We start from the raw sequence: 19,434 nt of genomic DNA, 5'->3' as shown, positions 1-19,434 counted from the left end.
ACTCGCACCAACTAGAGAAAGCTTGTGCACAGCAACGAAGACCCAATGCAGCCAAAAATAATTAATTAAATAATTAAAAATATATATATATATATATAAACCTTCCTAAATAAAGTAAAACAAACACAGTAAATAATTTGACAGAGCCAAAACCAAATATATCGTGACAATTGTTTTAAAAGAATAAAATTTACAGATTCGTTCACAAAGCAAAACCCAACTCTATGCAATATATAAGAGACATATCTAAAAGGAAGTGATTTAACAAGGCTAAATATAAAGAGATGGGTAAAGGTATAACTGCAACACCTATAAAAAGAAAGCTGTGAGTGGGGAGGCAGGTAGGTATCTTGCCATGAAAATGCAGAGCTCTGGCACTCCAGCTGATGGCCAGGTAGAGTTGGGGGAGAGATAGAGTTACCAAGAGTGTATGGAGCCCTGAGATAGTATTCTTCTTTGCATTTAAAGTGCTTCACCCTTGCCTAACACGTAGTATGTGTTACTATGTTATAGTGTGCACAACTATTTGTTCAACAAATAAATTAACAAAGACATCTTCAGGACATTAAAGCTGTTTTCAAATGTCTGAAGCATTTTGATGTGAAATGGGAGGCAGCTCACTGTTCTAAAAGGCATAGCTAGGACCGATGAATGGAAATAATATAATAAGGATTGTGATGATGACAATATTATTAAATGCTTTCTATATACCAGAAGCTATGCTAAATGCATTCTTATTTAATCTTCACCTATGTGATAGGCACTACTATTATCCTTATTTTACAGATGAAGAAACTAAAGCTTAAACTGAAAGGTTAACTTGCCCAAACTTCTCTGGCTGATAAGTGATAGAGCCAGGACTCCGCCAGGATCCATACTGCTTGGATCTCTGCAACTAGAGAAAAAACCTGCACACAGCAACAAATGCAGCCAAAAATAAATAAAATAAAATAAATAAATTTTTAAAATTAAAAAATATATATGAAATGACTTTCAACTTCATTCATAACAAAATGCAAATTAGATGCTTCAGTTTGGCAAAAAACAAAAAGTTGGACAACATCAATGGTGGCAGGATATGAGGAAACAGTACTCTTATTCATTACCAGTAGAAATGAAACTGATCTGGCCTCCATAGGGAGTGATTTAGTAACCTCTGTCAATATCCTAAGTACATATAAACTGTTATCCAGCAATTATACTCCAAAAACAAAAACAAAAGCTTGAACTTCAAGGCACATTATTAAATTTAAATAAATACAAAGTTCAGAATAGTAAACATAATATACTACCATTCCTTTTTTTTTTTTAAACATCTTTATTGGAGTATAATTGCTTTACAATGTTGTGTTAGTTTCTGCTGTATAACAAAGTGAATCAGCTATATGTATACATATATCCCCATATCCCCTCCCTCTTGTGTCTCCCTCCCACCCCTCCATGTGGTCACAAAGCACGGAGCTGATCTCCCTGTGCGATGCAACTGCTTCCCACTAGGTATCTATTTTACATTTGGTGGTGTATATATGCCAATGCTACTCTCTCACTTCGTCTCAGCTTACCCTTGCCCCTCCCCGTGTCCTCAAGTCCATCCTCTATGTCTGCGTCTTTATTCCTGTCTTGCCCCTAGGTTCATCAGGACCATTTTTTAATTTTCAGATTTCATATATATGAGTTAGCATACGGTATTTGTTTTTCTCTAGCAAAAGGTATTTGTTTTTCTCTTTCTGACTTACTTCACACTGTATGACAGACTCTAGGTCCATCCACCTCACTACAAATAACTCAATTTCGTTTCTTTTTATGACTGAGTAATATTCCATTGTATATATGTGCCACATCTTCTTTATCCATTCACCTGTCGATGGACACTTAGGTTGCTTCCATGTCCTGGCTATTGTAAATAGTGCTGCAATTAACATTGTGGTACATGACTCTTTCTGAATTATGGTTTTCTCAGGGTATATGCCCGGCAGTGGGATTACTGCGTCGTATGGTAGTTCTACTTTTAGTTTTTTTTTTTTTTTTTTTTTACTTTTAGTTTTTTAAGGAACCTCCGTACTGTTCTCCATAGTGGCTGCACCAATTTACAGTCCCACCAACAGTGTGGGAGGGTTCCCTTTTCTCCACACCCTCTCCAGCATTTATTGTTTGTAGATTTAAAATACACATTTATATTTGTATATACACAAAGAAAATATTTTAAGAGGATACAGCAGAAAATACAGACAACAGTCATCTGGAGGGAGAGGAAGTAGATGGCTGTGAGACAGGAGTAAGAGGGAAACATACTTTTCCCTGGATACCATGCTGTGCCTTCTACATTTTGTACCATGTACTGTATTAATATTCAAAAATAAATAAAATGAGCTTATTCATATTAATTTAATGAGGGTTACTGTGCAACCAAGTGAGTTGCAAAATAAAATAAGCCTAATAATTTTTTTTCCAGTCAGACAGGTTAAAACTCTTTTTGCTAATTGCCTCTAATGAAGATAGTAGCCAGTTATCTAAACTGAGCTAACAATTCTACAGATGGCTGTTTTCACCAAATCACCCATGGAGAGTTGGCCAGGTCCACAGTCAGCCGTACATCCTCAAATATATATGGCTAGATCTTACCCCCTCAGGGCCTAGAGCCAGGATGGGGATGCCAGATTTGGCTAGCTGGATGTCCCAGGTCAGGAATCACTCACCCGGTCATAGATGTCCCCCTCCAGTTCTCCCCACTTCCTTCCATCCCATGATGTGACTCGAACTCGATTCCTATCCCTGACATCTTGAGGCACATAGCTGTGAAGGACCTTCTGTAGTCTGCCTGCTCGTGAAGTGGAGAGATCATTGGCAGCGAGATTGCCTGTGGGAGCATAAATTTTAGGATTGTTTTTTCTACTTCTGTAAAAAATGCCATTGGAATCTTGACAGGGATTGCACTGAATCTACAGACGTTTTGGGTAGTATGAACATCTTATGCCCGCAGGAATAAAGCAACTTCAGAGGCCACAGCAAAAGAAAACAACCCACCAGCAATGGTGCTAATGGAGAGTCAGACCAATTCTCAGGCATAGCCAATCAATGCAGACCCCAGGGGCAGGGGCAGGTGGAGGAGAAACGTTTATTACATGCATAGCACAGTACTAGACACTCCGGAGTGGGGGGTTGCAAAGGCAAACACCGACATAGGCCAGAAAGGTTATGTAAATAAATAAAGCAGACCAGGTTAAAACATTTATTTCTAAAGAAATACGTTCTCTCCCACTTTTCTTGAAATATGTGTCTCTCTTCATCTTTGGTAGATACTACACATTATTTACCCAAAATTTACTCTCCTCTTATTCCTTAGTAATAGAACTCCAATTTTATTTGAGGGAGGGGGAAGCAATATTCCCCAAAACACTACATTTCCCAGCCTCTTTTGACAACCAAGTAAGACTATATGACTAAGTTTTGGTCAATGAGTTGTAGGCAGAATTATTGTGTGGGACTTCTGGGAAAATGTTTAAAAGGAGCTGATACAATCAGGAGATGTGCCCCTTTTGTTCAGTCTTTTCTTCCTGCCTGGAATTTGAATGTGATGACTGAAGTTCCAGCAGTCATGAGGACCACGAGGCAATCCTGGGGATGGAAGCCAGCAATAAAATAGGTTGCAAAAAGAAAGAAGAAGTCCAAGTCCCCTAATAATTGTGGAGTCTCCATACCAATCCTGGACTGCCTATATCCCAGGTCTCTGTAAGAGAGAAATAAACATTTCTTCTTTAAGCCAGTTAGTTGAGTTTTCTATTGTATATGACCAAATCTAATCCTAAATGATTCATCATCTTTCTTTCATTTTCCCTTTTGTGATAGACACGAGTTCAAGAAATATCTCACTTTGCTCTTGGCTCTACTATAAGAAATAATATTACTGCAAGCTTAATGATAAATGGCAACTGATACGTGGCCTCAGAGTCAAGGAGTGAAAGGGAGCAGTGGGCACTGTGGCACTGTGGTGAAGAACTAGAGAATACATACCTTATCCAATGGTGAACCAGCTTAGTCTTCCCACAAAGAAATATGTCCCAATTTTTAAGGGCACTCAAAGAAGTCAAAATTGGATTCTCTGCTCAAGAGGAATTTGCAGCAGGATATCAACTGAGAAAAGAAAAGCTGGGCTCCAGTTCTGGCTCTACCTCCAACTCATGTAAAAGATTCAAGTTATTGGGCTTCCCTGGTGGCGCAGTGGTTGAGAGTCCGCCTGCGCAGGGGACGTGGGTTCGTGCCCCAGTTCAGGAAGATCCCACATGCCGCGAGCGGCTGGCCCCGTGAGCCATGGCCACTGAGCCTGCGCATCCGGAGGCCTGTGCTCTGCAACAGGAGAGGCCACAACAGTGAGAGGCCCACGTACCGCCAACAACAAAAAAAAAGATTCAAATTATTTAATCTCTCTAGAGCTCAGTTTCCCCCTCCATAAAATATGAGGGCTGGTCCCTTCTTACCCTGTAATTCCTATCTCCTTGGGATCACAGAGTCATTTGAGTGAGGAACTGGGATAAGGGTGAGGTGTTGGTAATTCAGCATACCTTAGAAAAGCAACTCTCAGTTACTTCTCCTTGGCCCTTCTTCCTCTTCTGAGTGCCAGTCCCTCCTCATCCAAGTAACCCTACCTTATCCATTCCCCCTTCTGATGGATTCTCACAGCACTCAGTCAGATTAACACAGCCCAGTACACAGGCTGGGCTCCCTTGAATTGGACCCATTAAACCATATCAACATTTCTTCTCCATTCTCTCTGGACTTCCAGAGCTGGTGATCAAATGTGGTACCTCTCTGAATCACCTGTAGGACCTACCTTGAGGCTGGAAGCTGACTCAAACTGTGCAAGTTGGCTAATGAGAACTGGAAAAGAAGGATCCAGGCCCAACAAAAAGGCTAGGGCATATGGCAAGTTAAGCCTGGCTGAGCTCCAGGATCAGTGTGAAAAATACAGCCCCCTTGTGGATATTTCTCAAGATAAAAATACTGCCTATTTAAGGCAGGATGTTGGCCAACGGATGGTTGAAGTGAATACTTACAATGTACAAGGCCCAGCCTGGGCTATACTATTGAGTAAGACTTGGGCCTGTCCTCAAGGAATTTATAATCTTGAGGAGGAAGAAGATGCATACCCAGTAAAGCTCTGATGCAAGGCTAATGTGCTAACAGTTGCAAAGGTGATGCCCATGGTGTGGGAGCACAGGAGACAGAGGCAGCACTTCTCAACTGGCCAGCAGGGATCATGAGGGAAGACTTCCAGGAGGTGGTATACTTGAGCTGAGGCTGGAAAGCTTAAAGGGCATTGACAGGCCAGCTGTGATAAGGTGGGGGTATTCCAGAGAGAATCCATAACATGGCAAAGTTGGAGGCTTATTCAGGCAACAAAGAATAGCAGGTTTTGGCAGAAGCACATAAAGCCTGGGGCAGAATGACACAGTAAAGCTGTAATGGGGGACTTCCCTGGTGGTGCAGTGGTTAAGAATCCACCTGCCAATGCAGGGGACATGGGTTCGAGCCCTGGTCCAGGAAGATCCCACATGCCTGGAGCAACTAAGCCTGTGCATCACAACTACTGAGCCTGCGCTCTAGAGCCTGTGAGCCACAACTACTGAAGCCCGCGCGCCTAGAGCCTGTGCTCCACAACAAGAGAAGCCACTGCAGTGAGAAGCCCACTCACCGCAACTAGAGAAAGCCCGTGTGCAGCAACGAAGACTCAACGCAGCCAAAAATAAATAAATTTATTAAAAAATGAAAATAAAGCTATAACAGGCTGCTGCAGCCAGATCTTATCACTTTAGCTGGCAGGCTAAGGAAATGGAACTTAATCTTAGACACAAAGTAAACAGATGCAGAGGGATGAAAGTGTCATGTGGTAGATTAATCAGGGCTCTGTTTTAATCTGCCTTCAGAGACCCTGCTCTGATCACCAGTCTTCCCTGGCCAACTAACAGAGAAAGAGAGAAAATCATTGCAAACAGAAAAAACACACCAGCTTAGCAAGCAAGCACTATTCTACCTGTGACCCAGACCAGAAAGCCCATCATATTTAGTGTGCCCTTGACTGGGTGAGGTCGGGAGCCCTCCCTGCCAAGACACCAGCCCTCTGACTTACGGCAACAGCCAGTCTGAAGCAATGCTAGTGTCTTTCCCCCAGGGGCGGCACACAGGTCAAGCACAGTGTCACCAGGCTGCAGGCCGAGGGCCAGGACAGGCAGCAAGGAGGCAGCATCCATCAGGTAGTAATCCATGACACCCAGGCTGCCAAGCCTAGAAGAGAGGAGACCACCTTAGAGTCAAATTCCAAGTCAGGAGACCCACTGGAAGTCAAGGTCACAAGTCCATGCCCTCAGGGGCTACTGAGCTCTACTCAGCAAAAACTAATTTCTCAGACCCACACTCAGTTGTGTACTTACTCACTCATTCATCTACATAGCAGCCAGAGCAGCCTTTTAAAACATAGATCAACTCACTCTATTTCAGCCACACCAGCCATCTTGCTATTCCTTAATTAAGCCACGCATACTCCTGTCTCAGGCTTTTGTAGTTGTTGTGCTTTTTGCCTACAACACTCTTCCTCCAAATAACCCTCATTTGCTTCCTCACTTCTTCCAGGTCCTCCTCAAAAGTTACCTCATCAAAGAGGCACTGGCATACCCTGACTACTCCAACTAAAAATAGCAGCCCCCTACTCCCATCTATCTATCTTGCATTCTTTTTCTTTAAAGTATTTATTATTCACTTTATATGTATAGGTTTGTGTGTATTTTACCCCTTCTCTCTCTCCCTATTAGAATGAAGGTAGGGACTTTGTCTTGCTTTGTTCATTATAACATCCCCAACACCTGAAACAGTGAATGGCATGTAGTAGGAACTCAGTTTTATTAGGTTACATATTGAGATACAAAGTGCTTTGTGGGTTCAGGAAAGAGTGCCATCCACTGTGCCTGTCAGAGTCAGAGTTACCTGAGTTAGATCTGATGAAGGAATGGGCCTTCATTCGGTTAAAAAAAAAAAGGGAAGAGGAGCATTCCAAGCAGAAGAAAAAAGAAAAAGCAAAGGCACAGATGCATGCAAACTCATAACTTCTTTCAGACACAGTGAGAAATCTGGTGTGTTATAAATACAAGGTACATTAGATTGAAGTTGGAAAGCAGATAGAGGCCAAGGTGGTAAAAGGTCTTAAACCCTATGCTAAGGAGTTTGGACTATAACCTGTAGGCAGTTACCAAAAGTTTTTAAAGAAAATGACATGGGGGCTTCCCTGGTGGCGCAGTGGTTGAGAGTCCGCCTGCCGATGCAGGGGACACGGGTTTGTGCCCCGGTCCAGGAAGATCCCACATGCCGCGGAACGGCTGGGCCCATGAGCCATGGCCGCTGAGCCTGCGCGTCCAGAGCCTGTGCTCTGCAACGGGAGAGGCCACAACAGTGAGAGGCCCGCGTACCGCAAAAAAAAAAAAAAAAAAAAAGAAAATGACATGATTGGCTAGTTAGAGTTTTAGAAAGCTAGGTGGGCTACAAAGAACAAATTAGAAACAGAGACACCAGTGGGAAAGCTGTTACAAGAGTCCAAATGAGAGCTAATAAGACATGGAGAGAGGCAGCACCCATGTGGGTAGAGAGAGAGGGACAACAGACAGGTTGTTGTCACAGAAGGCCTTCTCACTCCCAACCCACTTGTCATAAGGGCAACTGTGGTGCAGCCATTCAGCCTGAGACACGGTTCAGCGCGGACAGCCTTTGGCGACAGCCTCAAGGAGGCAGAAACTTGGTCCTTGCTGACCTGACAGGAAGGCTCTGGAAGAAAGATGTGACAAGATATAAGACAGAGCACCACTGAGAATCAGCTATAAGACCTACAATCCCCAGTCTCGAGGTCATAACACCTCTGGCGTTCACAAATGGGCTCAGGCCATGATAGGATATTTTCAAAGTCAAATCACACTTTGTGCCGCAACTACTGAGCCTGCACACCACAACTACTGAAGCCTGCACGCCTAGAGCCTGTGCTCTGTGACAAGAGAAGCCACTGCAATAAGCCTGCGCACCACAAAGAAGAGTAGCCCCTGCTCGCCGCAACTAGAGAAAGCCTGCATGCAGCAACAAAGACCCAACACAGCCAAAAATAAATAAATAAAAAATAAATAAACTTTAAAAAAAAAAAAAAGCAGCACAACAATTTCTCAATTTCAGGAGGTTCCTGGACTCCCTAAATACATCCTTGAACTCCCAAGAGATTAAGATCCCCTTGATTTACAGGGAGCCCATCAAGACAAGAAGGAAAAAAAACTCAAACATAGAGGGCTGCTTCCCCCACTACTCTCCGGATGTCCTCAGGCAACTTAGGAAACCACATGGGTCTTACTCCATTGATCTGCCTAAAGCCAGTGCCTCCAAATTGGTCTCTAATCCTGCTCCCACCTATGCCCTCCTCACAGTGACTAAAATGATCTTCCTGAAGCACAACCTTGATAGGAATAACATCGATTATACTAGAAGTTTAATATGCATCATTTCCTTTAATCCTCACCACAACCCTGTGAGGCAGGAGAACCCAGATTCTAGAGCCTGACTGCCTGGATCTCAAATCCAGCCCAGTTGCTCATCAGTTGTGTGACCTTCTGCAAATTACTCAACTTCCTGTGCCTCAGTTTCCTCATCTGTAATAAGAGTACCTATCAGATAGGATTAGTGTAAGAATTAAAGGAAGTAATAGAAGACAAGTACTTAGAACAGTAGCTGGCACAGTGAGCTATACTGTCAGCTATTACTACCATTACTTTCCAGATTATTTTCCTGATAAGGAAACCAAGGCTCAGTTATCCAATGCCACACGTCTAATAAGTGGTGAAGACAGGATCCAAACCTAGGTTTTCTTAACCACTGTACATTATTACCTTTCCTCTACTCAGAAACCGTCTTCAGTGGTTCTCTAGAACAGATGAACGTATTGCAATTACAGCAATATGAATTAAAAAGCACATGTCTGAAGCTGCCCAGCCCTGGTAATTCCAGCCATTTATAAGCAACCCTGGACCACCAGGAAAATCCCCTTCCCCCAACCTGAAAGCTCGTGACATTCAAGATTCCCACACATGGCCCCCATGTACTTTTCCAACCTCACCTCTTACTTCTCTTAAGCATGCAGTCTTCCCTCAAACCAGCAGCTAAGACAATTGCAAAAGCCTCCTAATTTACAACTCCATTTCTTGCCCCTCTCCAATCTATTTTCCACACAGCAGCCAGAATGATATTTTAAAAATTCAGATCTGATCATGTTATTCCCCAGCTTAAAACCTTTCATGGCTGGGGCTTCCCTGGATGCCCAGTGATTAAGACTCTGAGCTTCCACTGCAGGGAGCACAGATTCGACCCCTGGTCAGGAAACTAAGATCCTGCATGCCACATGGTGTGGCCAAAAACAAACAAAAAACCAACAACAACAAAACAAACAAACCAACCTTTCATGGCTCCCTCTTCCTTTTAGAGAAAAAGTCCATGATCCCATAAGGCCTGTAAAACCTTCAAAATCTGTCTCTAGCCCTCTTCTGTAGCCTCACATCACTCTCCCATCCCCACTTCCAAGCCACCAGCTTTAATTCCTACTCGGCTTTCAGGTCTTAGCTTAAATTTCACTTCCTCAGCATTAGATCTCCTAACTGTAAGACTTCATAGCATCTTGTACTTTTTTCTGTAGCACTTATCACAACCATAAATAGTTTTTTAAAAGTTATCTCCCTCACTAGGCCGCAAGCTCCATGAGGACTTGTGCACTTAAGGGTGCCTAGCATTTGGCAGACAATAAATATTTGTTGAATGAATGAATCAGTCCTTCAAAGATCAATTCCCACATCCTACAGCTAACATTGAGCTCTCCTTTTCTCAATTTAGCATTTTATTACAGTCTTTTTTCATTCAACTTCATATACATCTGAGCATTGGATAAGATGACTGGAAGGACTCCTTTTTTTTTACCCCAGTCTGGTCTGGTACTAACGTTGTGTCCCTAAGCAAGCCCTATTTCCTAGGCAAGTCCCACCTCTTATTTGGTATTATGAGGTTACTTGTCCTACTCACTATGATGGGGGCAAGTGAGAAAGCAGTTGTAAATAACACACATTTTAACTGGAGAGGGTGCTCACGTAAAAAGGTTTTTTGTTTTTTTTCTTACTTAGGCGGTAGAAGTGGGGCACTTAAGCAGGTTCAAAGTGCAGGTTCTGAGGTCAGACTGCCTAGGTCTAAATACTAGCTTCACCACTTACTACCTAAGGGACCTAAAGCAAGTAAGTACCTTAACTTCTCTGCACCTCAGTTTCCTCAAATGTAAAGAAAAACAATAATATTACCCACCTCAGAGGGCTGTTGACAGAACAAAAGGAGATAATGCCCAGCATGTATAAGTACTCAGTAAATATTAGCAATATTAAGATCCCTATTAAACAGGACAGGAGTTGTGCCTCTTCCTGTCTACTTCCAACAGACACTCAGAACAGCCCTAGCCACAGCTCCAGATCCTACCTGGCAGGAGGGAAACGGCTGACATCCCCTCTGGCGAAAGTGAAGCATCGAAGGTTTGGACTGCAGGCCCAGGAGGCAGGGGGTGGAGCTGCAGTTTGGCCATTCTCAGGTTCTGGTTCCCCGTGGAAGATAGCTTCATTCACGAAGTCCCTTGCACTCAGCTGCTCCAGCTCAGCACTCACACGATCCCAGGCAGCAAAGTTATTGACCAGTGCACCATACTTCTGCTCTGAGAGGAGACTGACCCGGATCGATGGCCAAAGATCCCCAAATTGCACACTGTAGGTCATGTCAAAATTCTGCAGAGCCAGTCGAGTGGCAGGAAATTTGGGCTCTGTGGCAGCCTAAAAGAATGAGAACAGGCCTATTGGTCTTCCAGTCTTGCCTCTATCCCCTTACTGCCTGACCCCACCAGTAGTACCTCAGAGCGCTGGGGCAAACGTGGATCCAGCTAGTGCCCACTCCTCTTTGCACCCTGTCTTTGCATCCTGCCTCTGCCTGCCAAAGAAGTATGTGAGAGACAAGCAGTGGGGAACCAGCCTTTCTATCTCAGCGTTGTGAAGGTAAGCTATAGCTCTCACAATAGCATGTGGGGGTCACCAATAAAGAGGATACTCCTTTGAGGCCTTGGAGGGGACTCTTGAGAAGAGTCTACAGCAGGTTGGTAGAAACTATGTAGGCCCTGGGTGAAGCATCAAGCTTAAAAATAGAAGATGTTTTCTTTCTCAACAGTCCTTCCATTTTCTAAAGCACGTTCATGTCTCCTAGTTTAGGTGAGCACCACAAGAGATGGCGCAGTGGGATACAAAAAATATCAACCTTCTACATTTGATGGAGAGATGAGGGTAACTTACCTAAGGTCATGCAGTGACTGACACCACAATGCTCAGAATCACAGGGCTGGGGGTCATTTTGGGAAAGTCCCCAGACTCCAGGAAGGTGGGATGAGGAGAGCTCACAGAAACCTTGAGGCGTGAACAAAAGTGGGGACTTACAGGATGACTGCTATGAGGGTAGCAGAGAGGGGCATGAGTCAGGCTTGAAGAGCACAGAAGTAGACTGAAAGGGAAAAAAGGCCTCAGCTGAGGAGTCCACAAGTTGGTCCTGGTTGCCACAGCTGGGATGCTTGCTATGGCTGGCAGCCCTGTTACTGTCTATGAATTTTGCTTTAGCCTGGATTTTTGGATTTTTGGTCAGAACTCTTTCTCTGCTCTCATTTCTTGTTATGGTGGGGACTCTTGCTCCGACCTTGACTTTTGCTACGGTGGGGACTCTTGCTTCGGCTCCGACTTCTGTTACGGAGGGCACTCTTGATCGGGCCCTGACTTTTGCTATGTTGGGTACTTTCGCTCTGGCTCTGACTTTCAAAAAGTTGAGGACTCCCACTCTGCTCCTGATGTATGCTTTGATGGGTACCATGGCTCCCATTCAGACTTCTACTAAGATGGAAACTCTTTCTTTGACTCCAATTTGTGCTAGGGCTATGGGTACACTCACTCTGGCTCCAACTTGTGCTTTGGAGGGTGCTCTGGCTGTCACTACTCTGGCATTCACTAACAACAACAGTCAAACTACAGTTGGCATTAGTGCTACAGCTGGAATTCTTGGATGAAGACAAAGGACAGCTGTAGGGGATCTGGGGAGACTCCTTGCGGCAGTCTCGAGAAACCACAGAGTAGACATGGAGGCCACAGGGCATAGTATCAAGATGGCCCCAGGCTCGGGGGGCAATCGGTAAATTTGGGGGGTCAAGGGGTGTTCTCAAAGGGATAAAAGAATAGATATGCATAGAACAAGGAGGCACCACAGGCTGGCGATGAGGTTGGGATGGGCCCCTGGGAGTGCTATAGGTGCCACAGCAGGGCACCACGGGCTGGTTATGACACTGAAGGGGACCTGTGGATTGATTGAGGGAACCAAAGAGTAGGCAGGGATTGCGGCAGGTGGGGGAAACCACAGAATACACATGGGTACTGCAGAGGGGTCCAATGGGGGGTCCTCGGGGGCTGGTCTGAGCATAACTATTGGGTAAGACAGGATCACAAGGAAGGCGAAGGGGAAGGGAAGTGGGGATAACTGTTTTGAGGGTTCTAGGGACCACAGTAGGTGTGGTAGTCCCTTGGGGAAGTTCTTTGGGGCAGGAATTTGAGCAAGTTGTGATGGATGTCACCATACAAGAAGGACCGGAGAGACCAGAAGGGCAGGAGGGAGGTGGAGAGGTGCTGGCCTTAGGCGACATGGGCCGGTCAGGAGGAGTGTGCTGGGTGACCAGGAAGTGACATCTGTGAGGAGCACATGGCTGTTTTAACTCTGAGGATTTGGGAGACTTAGCTTGGGGGCAAACTGGGATAGGGAGAGGGGGTTCCTTATAGCCTCTGCAGTGGGGTGCCTGGAGTGGAGACATAAACTGGTTGCCTGGAGGTGAAGGAAAGAAGGCAGAACAAGGACAGTGGGAGGACAGAGGAAGAGGTGGTTCCTGGGGACAGGGTGGACCAGAAATTGTAGTGCCTGAGGTTATGCAGACATAAGAGCTCCCACCAGTCTCCCAAGAGTAAATGGACTCAAAGCAAGGCTTCCTGGAAACCTGGGACTGGGACGAGCAAGGAGAGCCAGTACTCCCAGGGGGTAGGCGGATGGCACAGTAAGGGCTCCCAGAGGCAGGTATGCTGGCATCTGGGGGAAGATGGGAATAGTGATAAGAGCCCTCCTGAGGTGAGCTGGGACAAGATGTACCTGCCTGAGAAGAAAGTGGGGAGCCACAGTAATTTTTCCGAGGAGGGGGGTCAAGCTGTGGTTTAGGTTCACAAGCGTCTGGATGCTTAACGTGGCCATGGTAAAAGCTGCCAGTGGGTGGGGAAGATGTTGGGGAAAGAGGAGGATAATTATAACTCCTCCCTGAGGACCAGGAAGAGAGCAGAGTAGAGGTCATGGGCCCAGTTTCCAAAACCCTGTGAGAAAGGGGTGGGGAAATTATAGGTCTAGTTTCCATGGGCCAGTGAGCATGAGGAGGTGAAATTATGAGGCCAGTTCCCAGGGGCCTATGAGTAAGAGGAGGTGAAATTATGGGGCAAGTTCCCTGGGTCCCAGCAGCGATGGAAGGTGAAATCATGGGGCCAGTTTCCAAAGGCACATGAGTGAGGGGAGGGGAGGTCACCGGGTTGGTCACTGGGGCTGAATGGTATCCACCACAGTAACAGCGATAAGTGTGTTGGTCAAAGTAAGGGCCTTGGGGACAGGGACATGGTGTTCTCAGGGGACTGATCCAGCTGCAATAAGGGCTCCACAGACGGGCAAGGGGTGACCCCACAAGGCGGAACCGGTCAACACAAGGACTTGGGGGGGACGAACCCGAGAGGATAGGCTCCCGGCGGTAGGGCCTTCCTAGGAGTGGAGAACAGGGTTCAAAAGAACATCTTCCTGGGCGCAGGGGAGTCTGTGGGGGTGGGGAGAGGGAAGGTGGGGGTGGGGAAGGAATCGCTTGGGGTAGGGTGGGGGGCTGGCCAGTTATGCAAGAAATTCCAGGGCTACAAGTGAGGCCAGAGAAAGGATCTCTGGATAAGTGGGGAGAGCCCATGGGGTGAGAGGAGTCGCTGCACTTTTTGCCTGGGTTTGGGGGAAAGGCCGGGAGGGTGGCTACTGTAACTTCCTGGGCGCCAGAGGCGGCTCGAGGCTGAGAAAGGGGTTGAATCCTTTCCCGGAGGGCAGCGGAAGGAGAGAAGGGGAAGTCGCTATGTCACCTTCCTGGGGTGAGAGAGACTGGGCTGGAAGGTTTAGGAGAAAAGGAGTATAAGAGGTCATGCGGTGGGGGCGGGGGGGGAGGGGAGAGGGAGGAGGAGAAAGGGGGAGGTGGAGGGAGGAAGGGAAGTGGAAGGGTTAGTGGGGGCCCAAGGGAAGGTAACCAAGAGCCGGGAAACAAGAGGCGAGACAGAACTGAAAGAATGAGGACGGAGGTGATGGCGTAACATAGAGGGGCGGAGTCTGGAGTCTGCAGACTTAAGAGGAAAAGCCGAAGACTTGTGACGAAATAAAAGGGCGGACAGAGGCGATGACGTTACAGATGTGAGAGGGAGGGGCCTAGTCACGCCCCCTGAGGGGCGGGGGACAGGAGGCCCAAGGCGTTCCAGAGGCGCTGGAGTAGCGAGCCTAACTGAGGGCGCGGGAAGCGGGAGGGCTGGAGAAGTTTCCCGAGGGATGGTGGCGAGACACTGCTGTCACGGGACCTTACCCATTTCTTCTTATGTCGTTGTCTCCGCGGGACTGTCATGAAGTCCGCACGCTTCAGCATGTCCCGCACACCTCTCCCTACCAGCGCAGCCATGTCTGCGTGCGCCGCCGGGTAGTTCCGACCGGAACCGCAAAGGGAGACGCGCAGGTTCCGGAGAGTTGGTGCGCCCCAGTGCGGACGAAAAGGGGAGAGAGTTAACGGCTCTTTCCTGGGGCTCTGCCCACCGATACGTCGCAGATGCAAACCCAGCCCAGCGTAGGGATCTTTTGAGGGTCTGGAAAAGAAGAATTTTTCGCAGAGAGTGGTGGCTCCGTTTGGATGCTTGTACAGACTCTGTAAAGTCCCGTAACCCAGTTAGGGGATCAGGGAGGACTGGTAGCTGACAGTTGAGTACTGAAGGAGTTAGGTAGGCAAAATGGAGCGAGAAGAGCCTTTTAGGCAGAAGTACAGAGAGACATCCTGAGGTAGAGAAAAACGAGGCTAGACTTCTAGGCAGAGGCGGTTTTATAGTGAAGCTAATTAGCTTAAGTTTCAGGACCTGTCGTTTGCACTGCCCTTTTCAAGGCTCGTACCTAATTTTTGTATTATTTTTCTTAAAGAGGGTCTCCCAAATTTTTTAAGCTTCCACAGAACTTGACTCCACCACAGGAGCCAGTGGAAAGGAGGGTCATTATCAGATAATTGTTTTTAAAAATGAACATCTGATAGCCAGCGATCGGAGTAGGTGGGAGTAGGGCAGGAGATCAGATGAGAGAAGACCATGGTCTGGATTAGTGTGGTGGCAGTGAAGATGGAGAGAAGAAGATGGATTCCCCTTATAGTTCAGAGAAAGAAGTACAGGACTTGTTGACTGACTGACCCTATCTACACTAGTATATACTACACCACCAGTCAATAGCTGTCCTCTTACTCTGCTTTTATTCTTCTGACTTATTATCACCTGATATGTATTTATTTTCTTATAGTGTGCTAAATAATAATTTTCAAAAGGTTAAAAACATTACTTATAAAAATATAAAATGAACACATGCCAAAGATTTTATCATAATAAACTGCTTATCCATTATTATCCTAAATAATGAGGGAACCAGTGAGATGGTAAGGCTTGTTCAAATGAGAATTTGAGTTTCAGAGATTTAGATTATCAGCCAAAGGAATGCTGAAATGAATTTGCTAATAGTTGCAAAAACATTAATATCCTATTAAGCAATAAACTATAATGTTGGGGATTATCTTTTACCAGAGAGAATTAAATTCCATCTCTACTGGACAAAAATTCATTTGCATTTCTATGGATAGGAATTATTTGCATTGCTCTCAGACAAGGTTTGCATTGCCATCAGTTTTCTACAAGTTAACCTCTACCCCTATAAAGTTGTAAGGTAGCCTAGTCAATGTAAAGTCAATCAAAGGTATACCCCAGCACTACAATAAAAGATCACCCAGTAATCCTCTTCTGCCCATTTACAAGTTCTGGACAATTTTTCTGGATTTGTCTCCCCTCACTAGCATGTAATATTTAAAGAGCAAGGATTTTGTTTGATTCATTGTTGAATTATCATCACCTAGAATTGTATATGATACATTGTTGGCTCTCAATAAATATTTATTGAATGAGGGAGTGAAAAATGAGAAAGTAGGGATGTGAATGTAAATTTCTTTGAGAAGTTTGTTACAGGGACCTAGCAGTTGTAAGGTGGAGGGAGGTATATGTATAGAGAAAGGCCTTTTTTTAAAAAAAGCTCAGCGTTTCCCTGGTTGGCACAGTGGTTAAGAATCCACCTGCCAATGCAAGGGACAGGGGTTCGAGCCCTGGTCGGGGAAGATCCCACATGCCACGGAGCAACTAAGCCCGTGCGCCACAACTACTGAAGCCCGCGCACCACAGCTACTCAATCCACTTGCCTAGAGCCCGTGCTCCGCAACAAGAGAAGCCACCACAATAAGAAGCCTGCGCACTGCAACAAAGAGTAGCCCCTGCTCACCACAACTAAAGCCCACGCACAGCAACAAAGACCCAACGCAGCCAAAAATAAATAAATGAAATAAATCTATAAAAAAACAAAAATAAAAAGCTCATTGTAATAACCTATATGGGAAAAGAATCTGAAAAAGAATGGATATATGTATAACTAAATCACTTTGCCGTACACCTGAAACTAACACAACATTGTAAATCAACTCTAATATAAAATAAAAATTAAATTTAAAAAAAAGCCATTTAGGGCTTCCCTGGTGGCGCAGTGGTTGAGAGTGCGCCTGCCAATGCAGGGGACACGGATTCGTGCCCCGGTCCGGGAAGATCCCACATGCCGCGGAGCGGCTGGGCCCGTGAGCCATGGCCATTGAGCCTGCGCGTCCGGAGCCCGTGCTCCGCAACGGGAGAGGCCACAACAGTGAGAGGCCTGCGTACCGCAAAAAAAAAAAAAAAAAAAAGACATTTAAATCCAGATAAGGATCCAATGAAGAAAGATTCAATATACTAGAGAGGAGGTATCCCAGACACACCTGTTTTCAAAGGCTTACACCAAACATGGAGTGTCAGAACCACAGCCACAATCTCCCTGGGAAGGGGCCCTTCCACTCCAAACCTCAGTTTACCCATATAGAAATTGGAGGAACAAGGGAGAGAGGGTTGGACTACATCAGTGATTCTCAAATGTTTTGGTCTTGGGACCTCTTTAAAATCTTAAAAATTATTGAGAATTATTGAGATGTTTATTTTGTCTATCAATATTTACCAGCTTAGAAATTAAAACAGAAATTTTAAAAAATATTTATTCATTAAAAATAATAATAAACCCATTACATGCTAACATAAATATCTTTATGAAAAATAATTGTATTTCCCTAAAAGAAATTTAGTCAGAAGAGTGGCATTGTTTTACAAATCTCTTGCAAATTCATGTCTGGCTTAATAAAACTAGATTCTCAGATATTCTTCTTCAATGTGTTGCAATATGTTGTTCTAGTTGAAGTATATGTAGAAAATCCAGCCTCACACAGATATGTAGTTAGAAAAGAGAGGGGTATTTTTATAGCCTTTATAGGTAACTGAGTATTCTTTGATACTACATCAAAATTTGACAAGTGATAGTTTCCTTCAAGGTTAGTGGCGGTGTAGAATCTGAAACCATATCAAAGAACTTTTCATAGTCTGTTACATTAAGATCTGTTGGTCTGTCATGCATAATTTTGTCAGATCTTACAGTGGTTATTTGGAAATTGTTGGTTCACTGAGTTATGCAGATCTTCCTTTTTTTTTTTTTTTTCTGGCTGCGTTGGGTCTTCATTGCTGCATGTGGGCTTTCTCTAGTTGCAGCGAGCAGGGGCTACTCTTCGTTGTGGCTTCTCATTGCGGTGGCTTCTCTTGTTGCAGAGCACCAGCTCTAGGCGAGCGGGTTTCAGTAGTTATGGTGCACAAGCTTTGTTGTTCAGCAGCAAGTGGGATCTTCCCAGACCAGGGATCGAACCCATGTCCCCTGTATTGGCGGGCGGATTCTCAATCACTGCGCCACAAGGGAAGTCCCGGATCTTCCAAATGTTTTCACATTCATTATACAATATATATTTTTTAAAAATCACATTTGTTAATATCACTACTGATCTCATCAGAAAAGTCTTTAAATGTTAGGCAGCTTTTAAACTCACAGTGGCGCATACAAGTTTTTCAAAATCCTAATATTTCATTGAAAACGCAGATTTTATCTTTGGCAACAAATACTGTCAATTGTTTTCCTCGAAGTGGCAGGCTTACTTTTTTAACTTTTCAGGAAAATGCTAGCATATTAAAATACAATTGATTTTTGTCAACAGATCTTGTATCTTGAAACCTTGTTAAATGCAATTTTGTTTTGGTAACTTTCTTTGAAACCTTTTCAGATTTTCTGTGCACAAAGTCGTGTCTTTTATGAGGTCACTTTTACTTCTTTTTTCAAATCTGTATACCTTTTTTTTCTTTTGTCTTACTCCACTGGTTACGACTTACAGTACACTGTTGAACACAAGTAGGAGTAGTAGACAAGACATCTTACCTTGCTTCCATTCTTAGGGGGAACACATTCAGTATTTCACCATTATACATGATGTTAGCTGTAGTGGTTTCTATTTGTTTGTTTTAATATTTATTTGGCTGTGCCAGGTCTTAGCACATGCAGCAGGATGTGCAGGATCCTGCAGGATCCTTTTTTTTTTTTTAATTTTTGGCTGCATTGGGTCTTTGTTTCTGCACACAGGCTTTCTCTAGTTGTGGAGAGCAAGCAGGGGCTACTCTTCGTTGCGGTGTGCAGGCTTCTCATTGCGGTGACTTCTCTTGTTGCGGAGCACGGGCTCTAGACACGCAGGCTTCTGTAGTTGTGGCACTCGAGCTCAGTAGTTGTGGCTTGTGGGCTCTAGAGCACAGGCTCAGTAGTTGTGGTGCACAGGCTTAGTTGCTCCGCGGCATGTGGGATCCTCCTGGACCAGGCCTCAAACACATGTCCCCTGCATTGGCGGGCGGATTCTTAACTGTGCCACCAGGGAAGTCCCTGTAATACATATTTTCTGTTTAAGATTTTCATCACTGGTTTTCAAAAAGTTGAAAATAAGTGACTTGTTGTGGTTTCTTTTGTGTTTATTCAGGTTGGGGTCTGTTGAGCTTCTGGGAACTGTGGATTTATAATTTTCATCAAATTTGGAAAATT

At 44.9% G+C, this 19,434-nt stretch overlaps 2 protein-coding genes across 3 annotated transcripts in view; both read right to left on the bottom strand.

Annotated features, from left to right (window-relative positions):
• The window catches only part of NSUN4 (NOP2/Sun RNA methyltransferase 4), a 35,146-nt gene extending 20,248 nt beyond the window's left edge, over nt 1-14,898 (bottom strand). Inside the window, exons 1-5 of one of the 2 annotated variants that reach the window (XM_067726016.1) lie at nt 14,753-14,898; nt 10,528-10,871; nt 6,125-6,279; nt 2,697-2,857; nt 825-908 (exon numbers count right to left, since the gene is read on the bottom strand). In XM_067726016.1, the coding sequence (XP_067582117.1) occupies nt 825-908; nt 2,697-2,857; nt 6,125-6,279; nt 10,528-10,871; nt 14,753-14,845 (837 nt within the window). In that variant the 5' untranslated portion in view covers nt 14,846-14,898. The remainder of the gene's footprint in view (nt 1-824; nt 909-2,696; nt 2,858-6,124; nt 6,280-10,527; nt 10,872-14,752) is intronic. The other variant, XM_067726017.1, reaches the window with a different exon arrangement.
• On the bottom strand, nt 11,561-14,325 carry LOC137212436 (sperm head and tail associated protein-like). The gene is made up of 3 exons (XM_067715833.1): nt 14,265-14,325; nt 11,944-13,944; nt 11,561-11,586 (listed from the first exon to the last, which is right to left on the bottom strand). The coding sequence occupies exons 1-3, from the start codon at nt 14,323-14,325 to the stop codon at nt 11,561-11,563; spliced, it is 2,088 nt and encodes a 695-aa protein (XP_067571934.1).
• Nucleotides 14,899-19,434: the final 4,536 nt, after the last annotated feature.

This window comes from Pseudorca crassidens, chromosome 2, assembly GCF_039906515.1.
Source record: "Pseudorca crassidens isolate mPseCra1 chromosome 2, mPseCra1.hap1, whole genome shotgun sequence".
Classification (NCBI taxonomy): Eukaryota; Metazoa; Chordata; class Mammalia; order Artiodactyla; family Delphinidae; genus Pseudorca; species Pseudorca crassidens.
The sequence above is the reverse complement of the archived record's forward strand: the minus strand, read 5'-3'. Positions and strand labels throughout refer to the sequence as shown.

Coding starts and splice junctions, on each gene's coding strand:
- LOC137212436 (XM_067715833.1), bottom strand. CDS start 14,325: ATGACCTCTTATACTCCTTTTCTCCTAAACCTTCCAGCCCAGTCTCTC. Junction 13,945..14,264: donor GTCTCTCTCACCCCAGGAAG/GTGACATAGCGA, acceptor CCCTGCGCCCAG/GAAGATGTTCTTTTGAACCC. Junction 11,587..11,943: donor AAGTCTGAATGGGAGCCATG/GTACCCATCAAA, acceptor TTTCCCTTTCAG/TCTACTTCTGTGCTCTTCAA.